Source organism: Biomphalaria glabrata, chromosome 13, assembly GCF_947242115.1.
Source record: "Biomphalaria glabrata chromosome 13, xgBioGlab47.1, whole genome shotgun sequence".
Lineage (NCBI taxonomy): Eukaryota > Metazoa > Mollusca > Gastropoda > Planorbidae > Biomphalaria > Biomphalaria glabrata.
The window spans coordinates 20,382,630-20,398,974 of record NC_074723.1 but is presented as its reverse complement, the minus strand read 5'-3'; the positions used below and the strand labels follow the sequence as shown (position 1 = coordinate 20,398,974).

At 34.5% G+C, this 16,345-nt stretch overlaps 1 protein-coding gene and 1 long non-coding RNA gene across 8 annotated transcripts in view; both read right to left on the bottom strand.

Moving 5' to 3' along the window:
- Positions 1–325: 325 nt before the first annotated feature.
- Positions 326–6,924, bottom strand: LOC129922274 (uncharacterized). Its single transcript, XR_008774242.1, has 2 exons — positions 3,149–6,924; positions 326–964 (listed from the first exon to the last, which is right to left on the bottom strand). It is a non-coding gene; the product is annotated as an uncharacterized LOC129922274 (long non-coding RNA).
- A 1,968-nt stretch (positions 6,925–8,892) lies between these two features.
- LOC106057473 (rho guanine nucleotide exchange factor 10-like protein) overlaps positions 8,893–16,345 on the bottom strand; it is a 42,952-nt gene continuing 35,499 nt past the window's right edge. For all 7 annotated transcript variants that reach the window (XM_056007547.1, XM_056007548.1, XM_056007546.1 and 4 more), the window contains 4 exons: positions 13,759–13,901; positions 12,473–12,647; positions 11,664–11,790; positions 8,893–10,969 (listed from right to left, as the gene is read on the bottom strand). In XM_056007547.1, coding sequence (XP_055863522.1) covers positions 9,970–10,969; positions 11,664–11,790; positions 12,473–12,647; positions 13,759–13,901 — 1,445 coding nt within the window. In that variant the 3' untranslated portion in view covers positions 8,893–9,969. The remainder of the gene's footprint in view (positions 10,970–11,663; positions 11,791–12,472; positions 12,648–13,758; positions 13,902–16,345) is intronic.

Sequence of the window (16,345 nt, the reverse complement as noted above, 5' to 3'; positions counted from 1 at the left end):
TTGTTGTTTTAGCTCTATCGTACGTGCACCACTCTTACAAACACTTATTATTGAAGAAATAAAATGAACTAAAATTTGCCGAGATGTATTTGATTATTGTGTTGTGCGTATTCAATAAATTGTCTTCACTTTATGAGCCGTTTTTTTTTTGTTTGTTTTTTTGTGTGACTTTTACTTTTGGCAAATAAGATTATTAAAAGCTCCAGTTTGTTTATTTTTTTAATCTAAATGTGACAGACAGACGGACACTTTGTCACAAAACTATTTGCAGTTTTTTCCCTTTCGTCGGACGCTTAAAAAAAAAAAAAAAGAAAAACAAAAAATAAACTGGGTACATGGAATTTAATTTTTATCTTTACATAAAATTATCTATTGTATGATGGAATGTTTCAAAATGTCAACACAGTGAATATATAAACATAATATAGGCACAAGAATGTTGGTGAAAATTCAGAGTAGATAATGAAACTTAAAAAGTGAGTTATATAGGAAAATATTACAATGCTAAAATAGTAGTTACATCTAACCTAGTGTTAACTCAAAGATTACAATTCTTCAAAAAACATTTTTCTTAGCACAAACTACCATAACAACAACAATGTTATTGTTATGAAACTTTTGTGTGTGCTATATCCCACTGAATTGAACAATTTTTTTTTGTTCTGAAAGGTTTCATTCAGTTTACAGTTTGAAACATAGCTCCTGCATTCTTAAACTATTTTTTACTCCCCCACGATCAATTCTAGTTCCTTACCTGCCAGTCTGATCTGTCAATCATTGTTTCTAATTTCTCATTTCCAGCCATGTCTCAAACACACAGCGATTGTTCTTAAGTTTAAAATAACTCATTTGCCCATTTCTAATAGTACTTGAAGTACATTGTTTTCTAACATGACGGACAGTTTAATATTTGTTACACCTGTGTCTTTACCCTAAGTGTTTATGAAGCATGTACACAAGCCACCTGAGTGAAGCATGTACACAAGCCACCTGAGTGAAGCATGTACACAAGCCACCTGAGTGAAGCATGTACACAAGCCACCTGAGTGAAGCATGTGCACAAGCCACCTGAGTGAAGCATGTGCACAAGCCACCTGAGTGAAGCATGTGCACAAGCCACCTGAGTGAAGCATGTGCACAAGCCACCTGAGTGAAGCATGTGCACAAGCCACCTGAGTGAAGCATGTACACAAGCCACCTGAGTGAAGCATGTACACAAGCCACCTGAGTGAAGCATGTACACAAGCCACCTGAGTGAAGCATGTACACAAGCCACCTGAGTGAAGCATGTACACAAGCCACCTGAGTGAAGCATGTACACAAGCCACCTGAGTGAAGCATGTACACAAGCCACCTGAGTGAAGCATGTACACAAGCCACCTGAGTGAAGCATGTACACAAGCCACCTGAGTGAAGCATGTACACAAGCCACCTGAGTGAAGCATGTGCACAAGCCACCTGAGTGAAGCATGTGCACAAGCCACCTGAGTGAAGCATGTGCACAAGCCACCTGAGTGAAGCATGTACACAAGCCACCTGAGTGAAGCATGTACACAAGCCACCTGAGTGAAGCATGTACACAAGCCACCTGAGTGAAGCATGTACACAAGCCACCTGAGTGAAGCATGTACACAAGCCACCTGAGTGAAGCATGTACACAAGGCACCTGAGTGAAGCATGTACACAAGCCACCTGAGTGAAGCATGTACACAAGCCACCTGAGTGAAGCATGTACACAAGCCACCTGAGTGAAGCATGTACACAAGCCACCTGAGTGAAGCATGTGCACAAGCCACCTGAGTGAAGCATGTGCACAAGCCACCTGAGTGAAGCATGTGCACAAGCCACCTGAGTGAAGCATGTGCACAAGCCACCTGAGTGAAGCATGTGCACAAGCCACCTGAGTGAAGCATGTACACAAGCCACCTGAGTGAAGCATGTACACAAGCCACCTGAGTGAAGCATGTACACAAGCCACCTGAGTGAAGCATGTACACAAGCCACCTGAGTGAAGCATGTACACAAGCCACCTGAGTGAAGCATGTACACAAGCCACCTGAGTGAAGCATGTACACAAGCCACCTGAGTGAAGCATGTACACAAGCCACCTGAGTGAAGCATGTACACAAGCCACCTGAGTGAAGCATGTACACAAGCCACCTGAGTGAAGCATGTACACAAGCCACCTGAGTGAAGCATGTACACAAGCCACCTGAGTGAAGCATGTACACAAGCCACCTGAGTGAAGCATGTACACAAGCCACCTGAGTGAAGCATGTACACAAGCCACCTGAGTGAAGCATGTCCACAAGCCACCTGAGTGAAGCATGTGCACAAGCCACCTGAGTGAAGCATGTACACAAGCCACCTGAGTGAAGCATGTGCACAAGCCACCTGAGTGAAGCATGTACACAAGCCACCTGAGTGAAGCATGTGCACAAGCCACCTGAGTGAAGCATGTACACAAGCCACCTGAGTGAAGCATGTACACAAGCCACCTGAGTGAAGCATGTACACAAGCCACCTGAGTGAAGCATGTACACAAGCCACCTGAGTGAAGCATGTACACAAGCCACCTGAGTGAAGCATGTACACAAGCCACCTGAGTGAAGCATGTACACAAGCCACCTGAGTGAAGCATGTACACAAGCCACCTGAGTGAAGCATGTACACAAGCCACCTGAGTGAAGCATGTACACAAGCCACCTGAGTGAAGCATGTACACAAGCCACCTGAGTGAAGCATGTACACAAGCCACCTGAGTGAAGCATGTACACAAGCCACCTGAGTGAAGCATGTACACAAGCCACCTGAGTGAAGCATGTACACAAGCCACCTGAGTGAAGCATGTACACAAGCCACCTGAGTGAAGCATGTACACAAGCCACCTGAGTGAAGCATGTACACAAGCCACCTGAGTGAAGCATGTACACAAGCCACCTGAGTGAAGCATGTACACAAGCCACCTGAGTGAAGCATGTACACAAGCCACCTGAGTGAAGCATGTACACAAGCCACCTGAGTGAAGCATGTACACAAGCCACCTGAGTGAAGCATGTACACAAGCCACCTGAGTGAAGCATGTACACAAGCCACCTGAGTGGAGCATGTACACAAGCCACCTGAGTGAAGCATGTACACAAGCCACCTGAGTGGAAAGATAATGAAGGGATGATGATTTCCAAAATGACTAATGTAAACCCCTGCCAATGTTTAAATTACTCTGACCTAAAGAACAGATAGAAGAGAGGACAATCTTGAGCTTCTCCTGATCAACTAAGAAAATTGACAGTGTGCATAAGAAACTAAAGACGTAAAAAAAAAGCAAGGCTCAGTGCTTGTAAAAACAAATGTATATAAATGTATGTCAACTCAAAACAAATATGGCTGCTTATTATTATTATATTGTGTTTCATTCGTTTCAGTATAAAAAAAATTGTACCTTAAGTTGAAAATTAATAAAGACAATCTCAATTTATCAGGACACTTCTTTGATGGAAAATAAAACAAAATTCCTAGGAATCATATTCTTCTAAATTTAAGCTAGTACAGCTTGACATACAAAACATTGATCTATCCTCACTACGACAAAACCCAAATAGAGTTTCACTTGAAGACATTTACGCTTCATAGATTCATTTAAAAATAGAATACGTCTGTGATGGCTTAAAGACATAAATGAGGTGTCAATATGTCTCAAGGGTCATCCCCACGTATGTACTTTTTCTAGAAAAGTCAATGACACTAAAAAAACAGGTTTAGTTTTTCTCACAGAGCTAATTTTAAAATTTATAGAGAGATTACATACACATCATAGGTATAACTACATCACTATATTAAAAAAAAATCAATTTTATAAAAAATTTTACAAGAACATCTTTTTCCAGCATGAAAATAAAATATGTAAGAAAAAAATACACCAAAGACTCATGTAGGCCTACAGATATCTGAACTAGAGTAAAAAAAAATAATGCAAGCAAAAAAAACCAGCAAAACAACACACACACACATTTAAAAGTTGCAACCCTATCATGTTAGAAACTTGTAATTCATCAAAACTTGTATTTTATAGAGTAAAACATTTTCAACAACTTTATATTTGGATGTTCAAGTGCATAGATATAGTGAATGGTACCTAAAGTTATTGGCATTAATATTAGTGTTGTTTGGATGCTGTCATAGTGACAATGATGCTGTGTTGATATATAGGTAAGTTGCCTTGCACTCCAATATTTACTAAGTTTGTATTTAGCCACACATCATAAACAGTTCAAACAAAAAACTTATGTTTTGGCATTTGAATACAAAATATTTTATTTGGGATCAAGGCAATAAAACCATTGTTTTATTTTGTTCATTTGTAAAAATCTGTTTAAATAAAAAAAAATGGATTTCATGTTATTTGAAGGAATAGAATAATTAATACTTTTTTACTTAGGGATTGTCATTTACACACTATCAGAAAATAAAAAAGCACAACTTAACCTTTAACCAAATACTAGAAACTCAGCAGAGGTAAAGGAAGGGTTAAAGTGGGTATGAAATCAAACAGATATGAAAGGCTACTACTAATACATGAGGTTGTTTAAAGCCAGCAGTTCAGAATGAGCAAAACAAAAGTGTTCTCAAGGGGGGATCATCTACATACTCAAAAAACAGCACAATGGATTGTCATTTCAACTTTTTTTTGACCAAATAGAGACATTTTTTTAACACAAAGACTTTATAATAAGACCAAATGATTTTGGCTTAAAGTCCCTGCAAGTACAAGTAATTGGTGCTGCTGGCCTTTAGATCTACTCTTCACACACAACAGAGACCACAAATTAATGACAGTTGTACAAGTTTGTTAACTGTTGGCCAGAGAAACAGATGAACACAGCATCATCTGCCCTATAGATCACAAGGTCTGAAAGATGAACTTTACTTTTTAGTTGTACAAGTAGTAGTGTACAGAAGGCCTCAGAGAAGAAAGAACACTGAATGTTACAGTAATTATTAATTCCTAATATGCATAAAGGGGTTTAGAGATTATTCCTCAGATCACAGATTTCAGTCAACCCTTAAGTAATTCTGATAGCTATATTCTAGCTCAACTTAATTAATGTAAAGGATTTTTGTATTTTTAGAAATATCCAAGGGCAACAAATACTTAACAATATCAATTGTGAAAACTTTATTCATAGTCTGGCCTTTTGTTTAGAATGTAAAGACCATTGAAGAAAATGAATTCTTATAAATGTAGTTTTTTTTCCCCTGGCATCTTTTGATCCTTGGCTGTCAAACAATTTACAGATTAATGTCAAATAATATCCAGAACACAAACTTTGAAAAATCCCAGACCAAAAAAAAAGAAAGGAAATTTCAACTGTACATTACATTTTTAGATGCAGCATTATGTGTTTGTATTTGTACAAGCTCATGTTGTTTTTTTTTAGTTCCCAAGAATAAAGTTGTAAACAATGAATAAGCGATACTTCATAAATGTTGTTTGTTTTTTTATAGAAAATGAAAATTAATGGACAAGTGTACAGAAATTATATCTTCCTGGCATTCCCTTCAAACAAACAGCAATCATACATGGACATTTTCCAAGTACAAATAAATATTTCACTATCATTTAAAGCTAAGGTTATAAACATTTTTTTTAACACAGCCAGCAATCAGCAATAACACGACTGATAGGGGAAAAAATGGAATTTTTCAGGAATTAAAATAAATAGAAAATGAAAAGGTTATAAAAAGTACATAGAACAGATTTCAGCGAGAAAGAAATGGGCAAAATTGCAACCAACAAGATGGAAGTTTTAACAACCAAATGGACCAACAACAAAGAAATAAATTTAGTTCTTGTTTGTTTTAAAAGACAATATAAAGTTACTAAGTAATAAAATAAAAATACATTAATAGTACTAATTAATATCGCTTTTCACAAAAAAAGCATAAGTTTATTATCCAAATAAATCAAACGAAACATGAATAAATATATGATTCTGATGTATTACGATGAATCATGTAAATGTGGTTTCCTAGATCAAGATGCTGAGTGTTGGAATTACAACTTCTAATTAGTACAATTAAAAGTCTCAAGTAGATAAACATGGAGTGAGTGACATGAAATGAAAATAGAATTATTGTGAATGGAGTTATTTACATCAAAAAGAAACAATATCACCAGTATTCACAACCATGAAACACAAGTAATTAAACATGGTGAAAAACTAAAAACATCTGTAAATGTCTTTCCAAAATATTTTTTTCTGCATCAAAAACAAAAACATCCTAAAGAAAAGATTCTGAACATTTGTAGAAATCTCAATAAATTATTGAATTTTTCAGGTGGATCTTAATCAATTAAAGTTATATATTATTCTATTGAGATCTCACAATCTCAAAATTTTCTCTAAAGCCACTTTCGCTTGGAAAATTAATGACCAATTTTACTAGTCAGCCGAAATTTGTGTTTTTTCCTCACAAAATAAAGATCCTACTTTAAAGTAACATGCAGAATTTATACTTCACAGCAATGTTGAAACTATAAAAATAAGCCTTTAGTATCAATAATGCATAATATCTTCTTTTTTTTTTAACAATGATTCTCATAATACAGTTTTTTTACTAAATTGTGAAAAAAACAACAACATTTGAGCTAATAGTGAGAAGGAGCAAGTGAGCAAAACATTTTGAAAGTTTATTGGCTGTTTCATGTCACATGGGATGTTAGCATCTTTTTTCTTTTGTTTTCTAATATTAAATCATTACATTGTAACTATCATCTACTTATAATAAATCTTACCAGTGAAAGAAGAAGAAAATGTTTCCATGGCAGATCTCATTTTAATAGTGATATTTATAGAATATAAAACATTGTTTTCAAATATCAATTAATTTAGAAAATATTTCCTTGATATATATATATATATATATATGTGTGTGAATTTTTGACCCAGAGAGCTCAGAGGGTTAGGGTAAACAATGTTATATCTAATGAACGCATAGTTAACACAGGGGCGCCCCAGGGGGCTGTAACATCGCCATTGTGGTTCATTTTGTACACCAATGATTTTCAATCCGATAGTTCTTGTTGCTCCTTCACAAAATTCGCTGATGATGCGGCTCTTCTTGCCCTGCTCTCAGAGAGCTCAGACGTAAATGAGTATTTCAAAGAACTAGAACACATTGAGGAATACTGTAAAGATAATTTTTTATTATTAAATGTAAAAAAAACCAAAGAAATGATAATCGATTTTCGTAGGGACAAGAAGGGAAATGATATTGTTTCTGTAGCTGGAGAGACTATTGAAATTGTGCAAACCTTTAAATACCTTGGTACTATCCTAGACAATAAACTAAATTTTACTGCAAATACTGATTATATCAGCAAAAAAGGGCAGCAAAGATTACGACTACTAAGAAAACTGTCCTCGTTTAATGTTAACGAAAAGGCCTTGGCTATGTTTTATCACGCTCACATCTGCAATATTTTAAGTTTCAATATCACTGCCTGGTATGGCAATCTGAGCATTAAAAATAAAAATAAACTTAATAGAATCCTAAATGCTGCTGGCAAAATCATTGGCAAAAAACAAACCCCATTTGGTCAGTTTTTTGAGACAAACATCTATAAAAAAGCTAACAAGATCCTCGAAATAAAGAATCACCCTTTGTGTCAGGATTTTGTGATTTTACCATCACAAAAGAGATACAAGACACCGATAGCAAAGACAAACAGACACAAACACTCTTTTGTTCCCCTGGCAATCAAATCATTAAATAAGAACAATCTGGTATAAACTTTGTCACATGTAAATTATGAGTGCGTCTGGTGTGAATGTACACTTTGGTTTCTTATAGTTATAATGTTTTTTGTTTGGTGTAATGCACAAATTGTAAGACAAATTTCCTTACGGATAATAAAGATTATTATTATTATTATTATTATTATTATTATTATTTGCTGTCTTTATTTAAAAACAAAAACATGAAATGGATCTACTTAACATATTTAGAGAGAAATTAGAATTTAAAAGTATTGCTACAGAAAAAAACATCTTTTTTTCTAAAGTAAATTTAACATTATAGCCCACTAAAGGAATTATTTTTAACCGATGTAAGTTAACTGGTCAACAATAAAATATTAAAAGAAACAAAACAAAGAAACAAAATAACTGTTGAATGAAAATCAAAAGTCACAATTACATGACCAATTTACCCACAAAAAGCTGTAATTATTAATATGTATAATTCAGGTTGTAAATAAAACATGTATGATCACCAAAAAAATTAGAGACCTACCCACATAATAAAAAAATACAAATTGGCAACTGCTAAAAAAAAATCAATAGAAAATAAAAGATGAGCAAAGAACCAAATATTTAAAGAATAACTTTTGAAAACAATAAAAATGTTACAAAAATGATCATTTCTAAAATGGCACATTACAGAAACCAGTGGCCAGGCTTTTAGCCTATGTAAAAAAAAACAAAAAAAAAAGCTTTAACACTTAACTCCATTTAGAATCAAGACTAAGATTTCTGGACCTGTATAATAATCTCAAACTGTGACATTATGTCATCTTTTGTTTCTATACCTAAAATGAAGAAAAATTGTTATAAACTTTCTGAAACATAAGAACTCCATCACAGTGAAGCTAGAAATGGACTTATAGCTAAAAACTAATGAATCTCACTACACGCAGAATGATCCTGATAAGGGCAGTTCTATAACCTAAGCTCTACAAATCAGTGAGAAATATTTGCTGCTCTGTGACAATTTGTAACAACCTTTTTTTTCTATAACAGAGGTTTTTCTGTTATAGTATCAATTAGCAACTCCTTGCAATTAGAAGTTGGTGGATAAGTTTGGTGCTTGCTAGCCCATTATTTGCTACCCTAGCCATAAAAAAACAACTAAAGGTTTTCTTAAGAAACATATGTTACAGAATGTTTTATTTTATAATGAACAATTCACAAATTAAGGCCAGCACTTAAACATTTACTTGGTCTTCAATTTAAGCATTCACATATTCCTTTACAAAACATGGTTGCCAGTAGCAGGAAATATGGAAATAATTTTTATTTTTTTTAAGATAACTGGAATACAAAAAATAGTGAAAGGCTCAGAAAGCAACAAATAGGGAAGAAAAACCAATAAATTAAAGAATAATGGCAATGATGAAACAACAATTTTAACAGAGAAATGTGCCATTGAGTGCCAATATCAGTTAAGACATAAACAAGTATATGTTTTGAAGTTTCTTATATGTACAATTGATAACCTTTCCACCAGCCACTTTATAAAAGCATTTAAATATTTTTTTACAATCCACAGCATTTCCACAGGAAAAAATAAATCAATAAGCGACACCTAGTGGAGACAAACCAACGATATAACAGATAAGTCAACTGAAATTTTTGTCTGAATAAACAATAAAAGAAATCAGTAACCCAAATAAATGCATAACATTCATTTAAATTTTAACAAATTTTAGAGGTTGTATTAGATAAACCAAGTACAAGTAGAGTTTATTTGTAAACTTTTATTTTAAATATGACCCATAACAGCCATAAAACAGACAAGATCTCTGCATTCTTTTAAACAGCTCTGTTGGAATTAGTTCCATTGTACTCAGACAATCATAAAATGGTCTCTCACTGTATCTGTAAGTGTGGTTTATTATAAGATTAACTTAGTTACAGTTCTCCTCTGTCTGTCTCTGACATCTTGCAGGCTAAAACCTTCTATATCATTTCAATTCAAAACTTTATCAACAACTCAACCCTCATCAATTACAGACTAAATTATTTTCAGTGAATTATCAAATAATGAGTATAAAATATTATTATAAAAAATTATAATATATTGCATTTGCTTTGATTTTTAAGATGACATTATATGTACATACAGAGGACTGTATTTCATAGCATCAGTACAGTCATAATAACACAAAATATTGGGAAAATATAATATCTAGTATTTGTAGATCCAAAGCATTACACTGGCGCAGTCTGTTTTACTCTGGCTTCTAGAACAGTCTAAATCACAACAGCCATCTCCTCCACTCAGTACGATCACAGCATTATTACTCACCTTTCGTGACAAAGTCCTTTTGAGACTTGTGCCCCTTTTCATTCCAGATGTGCCCAAATCTGTTGTTTCTTTTGAGCTATTGGTTGAGGATGTTGAGCTGGATGGGCTCAGGGTGACGGTCTTTGAGGAGGGCAGGGATGAGTCTGGGGACAACAAGCTGACATGATCCCCAGCAGTGCTCTCTGAATGTCTTTTCAAGGCTTGTTCACTTCCTGTAGCTGCACTGGATGCCTCAGGACTTTCATGTTCTTCTGCTCTGCCCATGCCCTCCTCCATAAGAACCTCATATAGCATTTCTACTTCATGTGGTTTTTCAAGAGATGGCAAATTCTGTTCACTTAAGTCCATCTTTTCACTAACCACTGAACCTGCTGACAGCCTCTTCTCTCCTTTCTTAAGACTATAGCTGCTCCTTTTCAAAGTAGACAAACTTTCTTCAAAAGATGTCTTTTGGTTGAGTTTACTACTCCTTGTGGTTTTCTTATCCTCTGAAGAATTTAGTTCCTCCCACTCCTTTATTGCCTCTGCCTCAGCATCTGTCAGCAAGTTTAGTGGTCTTGACTGATTGCTCAATGTGCGCTTTAAGCCCACCTTTGAAAAGTCGTTCATTTCATCTGTTGCTTTTGGGGGTGAGGGCTTGGTGCTGGCACTTGGCTCAGCATCTTCTGGCATTGATGGTTCCCTCTGCGCATTCTCTTCAGCCCTCTCTCTTTCCAGGTTCCGTCTGCTAGACCTTGTTCTCAGGACAGCCCTGAGAGAGCTAGCACTGTTCAGCTCCATTGTGCTGGTAGAGCAGTTCAGTGAAAGCAAAAACCTGACTGAACCTTTGTGGGCATGCAGGGAAATATTGGGCTTGCCTCTGTACAGAGGAACACCATCACTGTGAAACAGTAAATATGTGAACTTTAAAAAAACACTCCACACCAGAATAATCATAACCATAACCATAATTGTTAAGTGAAACTTGGGTGGTATGAACTCTGGACTGTCAACTTCATGATACTGAGTTTGAACCCTTCAAGCGCCACCCCCCCCCCCCCCCCAACTTGGAGGAGGTTTGGGCTCAAATGTAGTATTTTTCAACTCTCAAGGAACATAGAAGCAGAAAACATTACAACATGAGTTGCAATAAATAACATTAGTTGGAGGCCTACTTTTATTTCTGAGAATACGCATTGCAGCCAAATCAATTGCAAAGATGCTCTCAGATCTGATTTAAACTGGCCATAGTTGGCAGATCAATGCTGGCATCATTAATGCTTTAAAATATTTTTTGTCAAGTATGTTTTTAATTGCTTAAAAAATTTCACTTGATTATTTTCCTTTGCAAACATTCCAGATTTTCTTCTTTTTACAGAAATCCGAAAGGACATTTTTAAAGAGTGGGGGCATACAAATTAATTTGGGAAATAGTTCCACATTTTTTATGGACTGACTTAACATCATTGAAACAAACAACTTTACATCATTAAAACAACTTTACATGCGTGTCCAGAACTATGTCCTCCATCTAAGTCATAAATATGTTTCATTGTCTTAAGAAATGATTCAAACAAAAGTTGGTCACAACTCACCTCAGCCTGGGCAATGGCACAGTAAGAATCAATCCAGTGCTGGTTCCTATCCACAAAAGACCTCTGCTGATAGCTAAACAAGTAACCACCAAGTTTTCTGTTGCACCACTCAGTGACCAAAGCCGCTCTATTCAGAAGAAAATTAAATGATTAGCTTTTTTTTGTAAATGCATACTCTATTATCTCACTACAAGCCTGATCGTCTATTCAAATCAACTCTAGCCCAACTTCAAGAAATAGTGTTTTATTATATGTTACTATTTTTTTTAAGCATAACCAAATTTGTCCAAAATGTTTTCACAAAATGAAGATGAAAAAATATATGTGAGCATAATTTATCTCAGCATTGAGCTATTACAGCATAGATCTACAAGAGTCTTCAATCTTCTCATGAACTAAAATCTGTAAATAATTGTTTTGAGAAACACACAGAAATTATACTGAATCAGATCAAATGCTTTGATTGACAAGATGCAAATATTGTTAAGTGCACATTGAGAGTTTCTAGAACAGACAATAAAAAATAAGTCAGAATATTCAATCCATTTTAGTGAATCATATAGTTTTGTACAGCACATTTTGTATTTTCATTGGATTGTTCAATTGGATTCAATATTCAAGTCTAGTAAACTATACAAAAAAACTACACTACAGTTCATATTTTCTCATTTAATATGTGTGTTTACAAGATCAATTCAAAACTCACATTATGATAAAGAGATAAGACTACAATTATAGATCTACACATAACCCCATGTGACAACAACTTCACAACAAAAATGACTGAGAACAGAATGAAATGAACTCACCTGAACGTATTCTGTTAACAAAATTGCCCACACTCAGCTCCTGAAGGTTCTCCATGCTCTCAATGTGAAACAGTTTGATCACAGCACTCTCCTTGAAGGACACCCAAATGCCCACACCAGATTTCACAACAGTGTCAATGTCTGATTTGTTCTCTGTCATCAACACATGCCTGGCCTGATTGACACAAATGAGTACCATATTACTGACTTTCAATGAATGTTGCTGTGTACTAAACTCCTTTATAGCTCTTTTGCAAAATTATGGTAAACAATACTAATTTAATTCTTAATGTCCAAGATTTAGAGGAAATGAGAAGCTAGCTAAATATGATGCTGTCATTCATCAAAGTTCTCTATGTGTCTAGTTCAGATAACATTAGCTTTTAATAAGAATAATATTAGTACCTAGGAGATAGAGAAACATCCTTCAAAAACTTTGTAAGACACATAAACTAGGTTTATGAGGCCAAGCATTCAAATGTAAAGCTATCAAAATACCTATCATTTAGGCAGTTACAATGTTAATTGACTAGATGTACCCCCACAAAATATTTGTATTTATTGAAACCAAAACATCTGAGATAAATTTCAGAAGAAACAAGAAAATATACTAAATACTTTTTTTTAAAACCAAAGTTTATATTAAGCAGCATTGTATCAATTAGTTTGGATCAGTCATGTAATTCAATTTGTAATAGATCTAGACTAAAAATAATAAATCTGTGAGATTATAAATATTTTTACAAATAGTTTTTGTTTAGCGCAATTTCATGCTTTTAGCTTTCTCAATATGCTATGATCCTATCACTTGTCTGGACCAGTTGGGAAAGGGTGGGGGGAGAAAGAAGGGGTTATCTGGGTGAATATTACCATGATGGCTTTTTAAATGCATTTATTTTTAAAAATGTTAAAAGTTGAATGACCTGGATTCTGACTCGAGGGCTCTAGCCTCCTCATGCCAACTCAATAACCACAGTACCAGAGAAGTGCTTATGAAAATAGAAGATTTCATAGTTATCTCTTGTTAGTTTCAATTTTTTAAGCAAAGTATAAAGGGGACTAATTCAACATCAGTCAAGTTATATTTCTTTACTTGTTCAATACCAAACAAAATAATTAATTACCAATAGTTAATTAACTAATTGGTTAATTATTTTTTTTTTTATTGTATAAGTTTGCAAAATTTCAGCTTGATCCGAGATAGGGTGTGAGAGAAATAATGTGTACAAACCTTTTTCCAGACAGACAGAGTGAGTTGATATAAGCTTTGTAATAAAAAAAAACACCTTTTGTTGTAAGCTGTCTATCTCCATCAAGAATAGTTGATTTTCACAGGACAGGTATAAATCCTCTTCATGTACAAAATGAAACTTGACTTGACTGGTGCCAAAGTGAAAGACAGCAGGTGTAAGGATATCCCAATTGCCAGCTTAGAGAAAAGGTATTTTAAAATTATAAATTAATATCAAGCAATGCATTAATAGTACATTCCTACTAAGCAGGTCATATTCTGCACACTAAGTGTCCAAATCAATACAGCAGTTAGATTAACTTTATTCCAGAAATTTCAGGTCAACTATAAATTTCACATTAGCCACATGTTAATTAATAATGAACCATCAGATATTGAGGTCAAATCAATAAAGTAGGTGATGTCGGTTCTAGAAAATGAGAGAAAGGAGTAGAATCGTGAAAAGAGGATTCTGGAAGATAAAAATGAAAAAAGTATAATAGACATAGGTCAGAGTAGTAGCAAAGGAATTGGGGATTTAAAGTTAAAATTTTTTTTCCTTTTTTGTGGATCTTATGAAGGAATATTGAATAAACTATTTGCGTTTTTGTTCAAAGGAATCTTATTTAAGTGCTAGAATTATATGCTGGAGTTTCTTGAGTGCTTTATTAATTCATCAATCCTCAGCATACCTTTGTAATAGGGTAAATACACAGGGTAAATAAGAGTGGTTCTATATAAAAGCCAATTAGCATCATTTGAAGATATTGTTTCATGATCTCCAATGAAAGAATATGCAAAGAAATAGCAATCAGAGAGTCATTTCTAGATTTTCTGCAGATTTGGCTTACCAAATACTTGAACTAATAAAAAATCACCATTTCTCTGTAAATGGCCATGCTATGACAATGCTTCCCATATGATTGGACAGTACCAAAAAACCTTCAGGCATCGCGGCAGCAAATGCAGCATCTTGTCCATTTTGTTCATTGTGCTAATCACAACTTAAATTTGGTTTTAAATGATTCCATTAGCTGGGTTCAAGAAGTTTCAGATTTTCTTACTTGGTACAAAATATTTATGAGTATTTTTGCTCACAGCATATCAAGATGGGCGTTTCTGGAATCCAATAGGGAAAGCATAGTTTATAGGACCCTCACAAAAATTGTGCTCTACAAGTAGTCATCATTAAATAAATCTAGAACAGTAAAGACATTCAGATATCTTGATGTACTAAAAATTGATTTATTGAAGATGTTAATACAAATTACTTTGTGTTCCCCAAAGGAAAAAGAATGCCTGGATGCTGCAGCACATAAGGGAATATTAGAAACATTCGAAATTAGTGTTCTGCTTATTGTCAAGTGCAAAATTCTAACGTTGTGTCAAAACTGTTGGAATATGAGCAGCAAGATCTACATCAAGCTGTGAGTGAACTGAAGAAGATCTATAAGGTAGCAAGTCATTTGCTAAATGGCTTGGAGAGTATAAGAAATGAGACTGCTGGATTAACTCAATCTTAAGCTGTTGATCCAGTTTCTAGCTCCATACACTGAGGAACGTTAAAGGACAAATTGATGTGTTGATCTCTGTGAAGAGAAAATTCAATATGCCGATAGTACTTTCAAAATCAACATATTTTACCGAATTATAGACGTCATTGTTTCTCAATTACATGACATTTCATTACAACAATTGTCAACATGCTTCAGTCATTTATCCCCAGTCACTTTGCCTGTCACAGTTATTCAGCAGAGGGATCACTCTCCAAGTTTCCATTGTTACAAATTATTTAAGAAGTTCTATGACACAGAGCAGGTTCACTTGTTCTTTCCATTGAACCAGACACACACCCCTGGTCTCTGACTTTGCTACTCAGAAAGCCAGAATAGTACAATTGTAGTAAATAAATGCTAAATGTGAACTAGAACTGTGAACTGATAGACATAGAACTAGATTATAGTTTTTATCATAGATGTGTTTTCAGAAAGTTAAATTTTTATAAAGGGTAAAAGAACTGTAACATTTGTTTGTTGAGTTTTAAGACACTATTAGTTGTACAGAATAACATTATGACATTATTACCTACAAAAAAAAGGTACAGTGCTTGCATTGGAATGTCTTTTGGTAAATGTACTGATACATACAAAATACTTGATTTGTCTTATTGGTGGGGGGGTGGGGGGGGGGGAGCACCAACAAAATATTGAACCCAGGACCACAGGCAATGTGCTATGCCACTGTGTTTTGATAAATACTTGAAAAGCTGTATTATAATTTAAAAAATTCAGCTTTGAACTAAAAGCTTAAACATAGAAAAATATTTTTTCATTTTATTTCAAGAGTCATGGGAGGTAAATATTTTCATTACATATTTTTTCTCAATTCATGAGCTTCTACTTCAACTATATTAATGACATGAACTTCTGCTTCTAGTACTAGTTAAGTCCCCTTTAAGAAACCGCGGTCCATGCAAAGTATGGCCAACACAATCATCACTTACTTTATATCCTGGTTATAAGTTTGGTTACATTTAGGGGATGTTTTAAAATTCTAAAGTATTGTACTATTCAATTGAAACTAAACATATTCCATTTGTATAGGGGAAATGTGCATGATATATGATTAATAAGCATTAATAA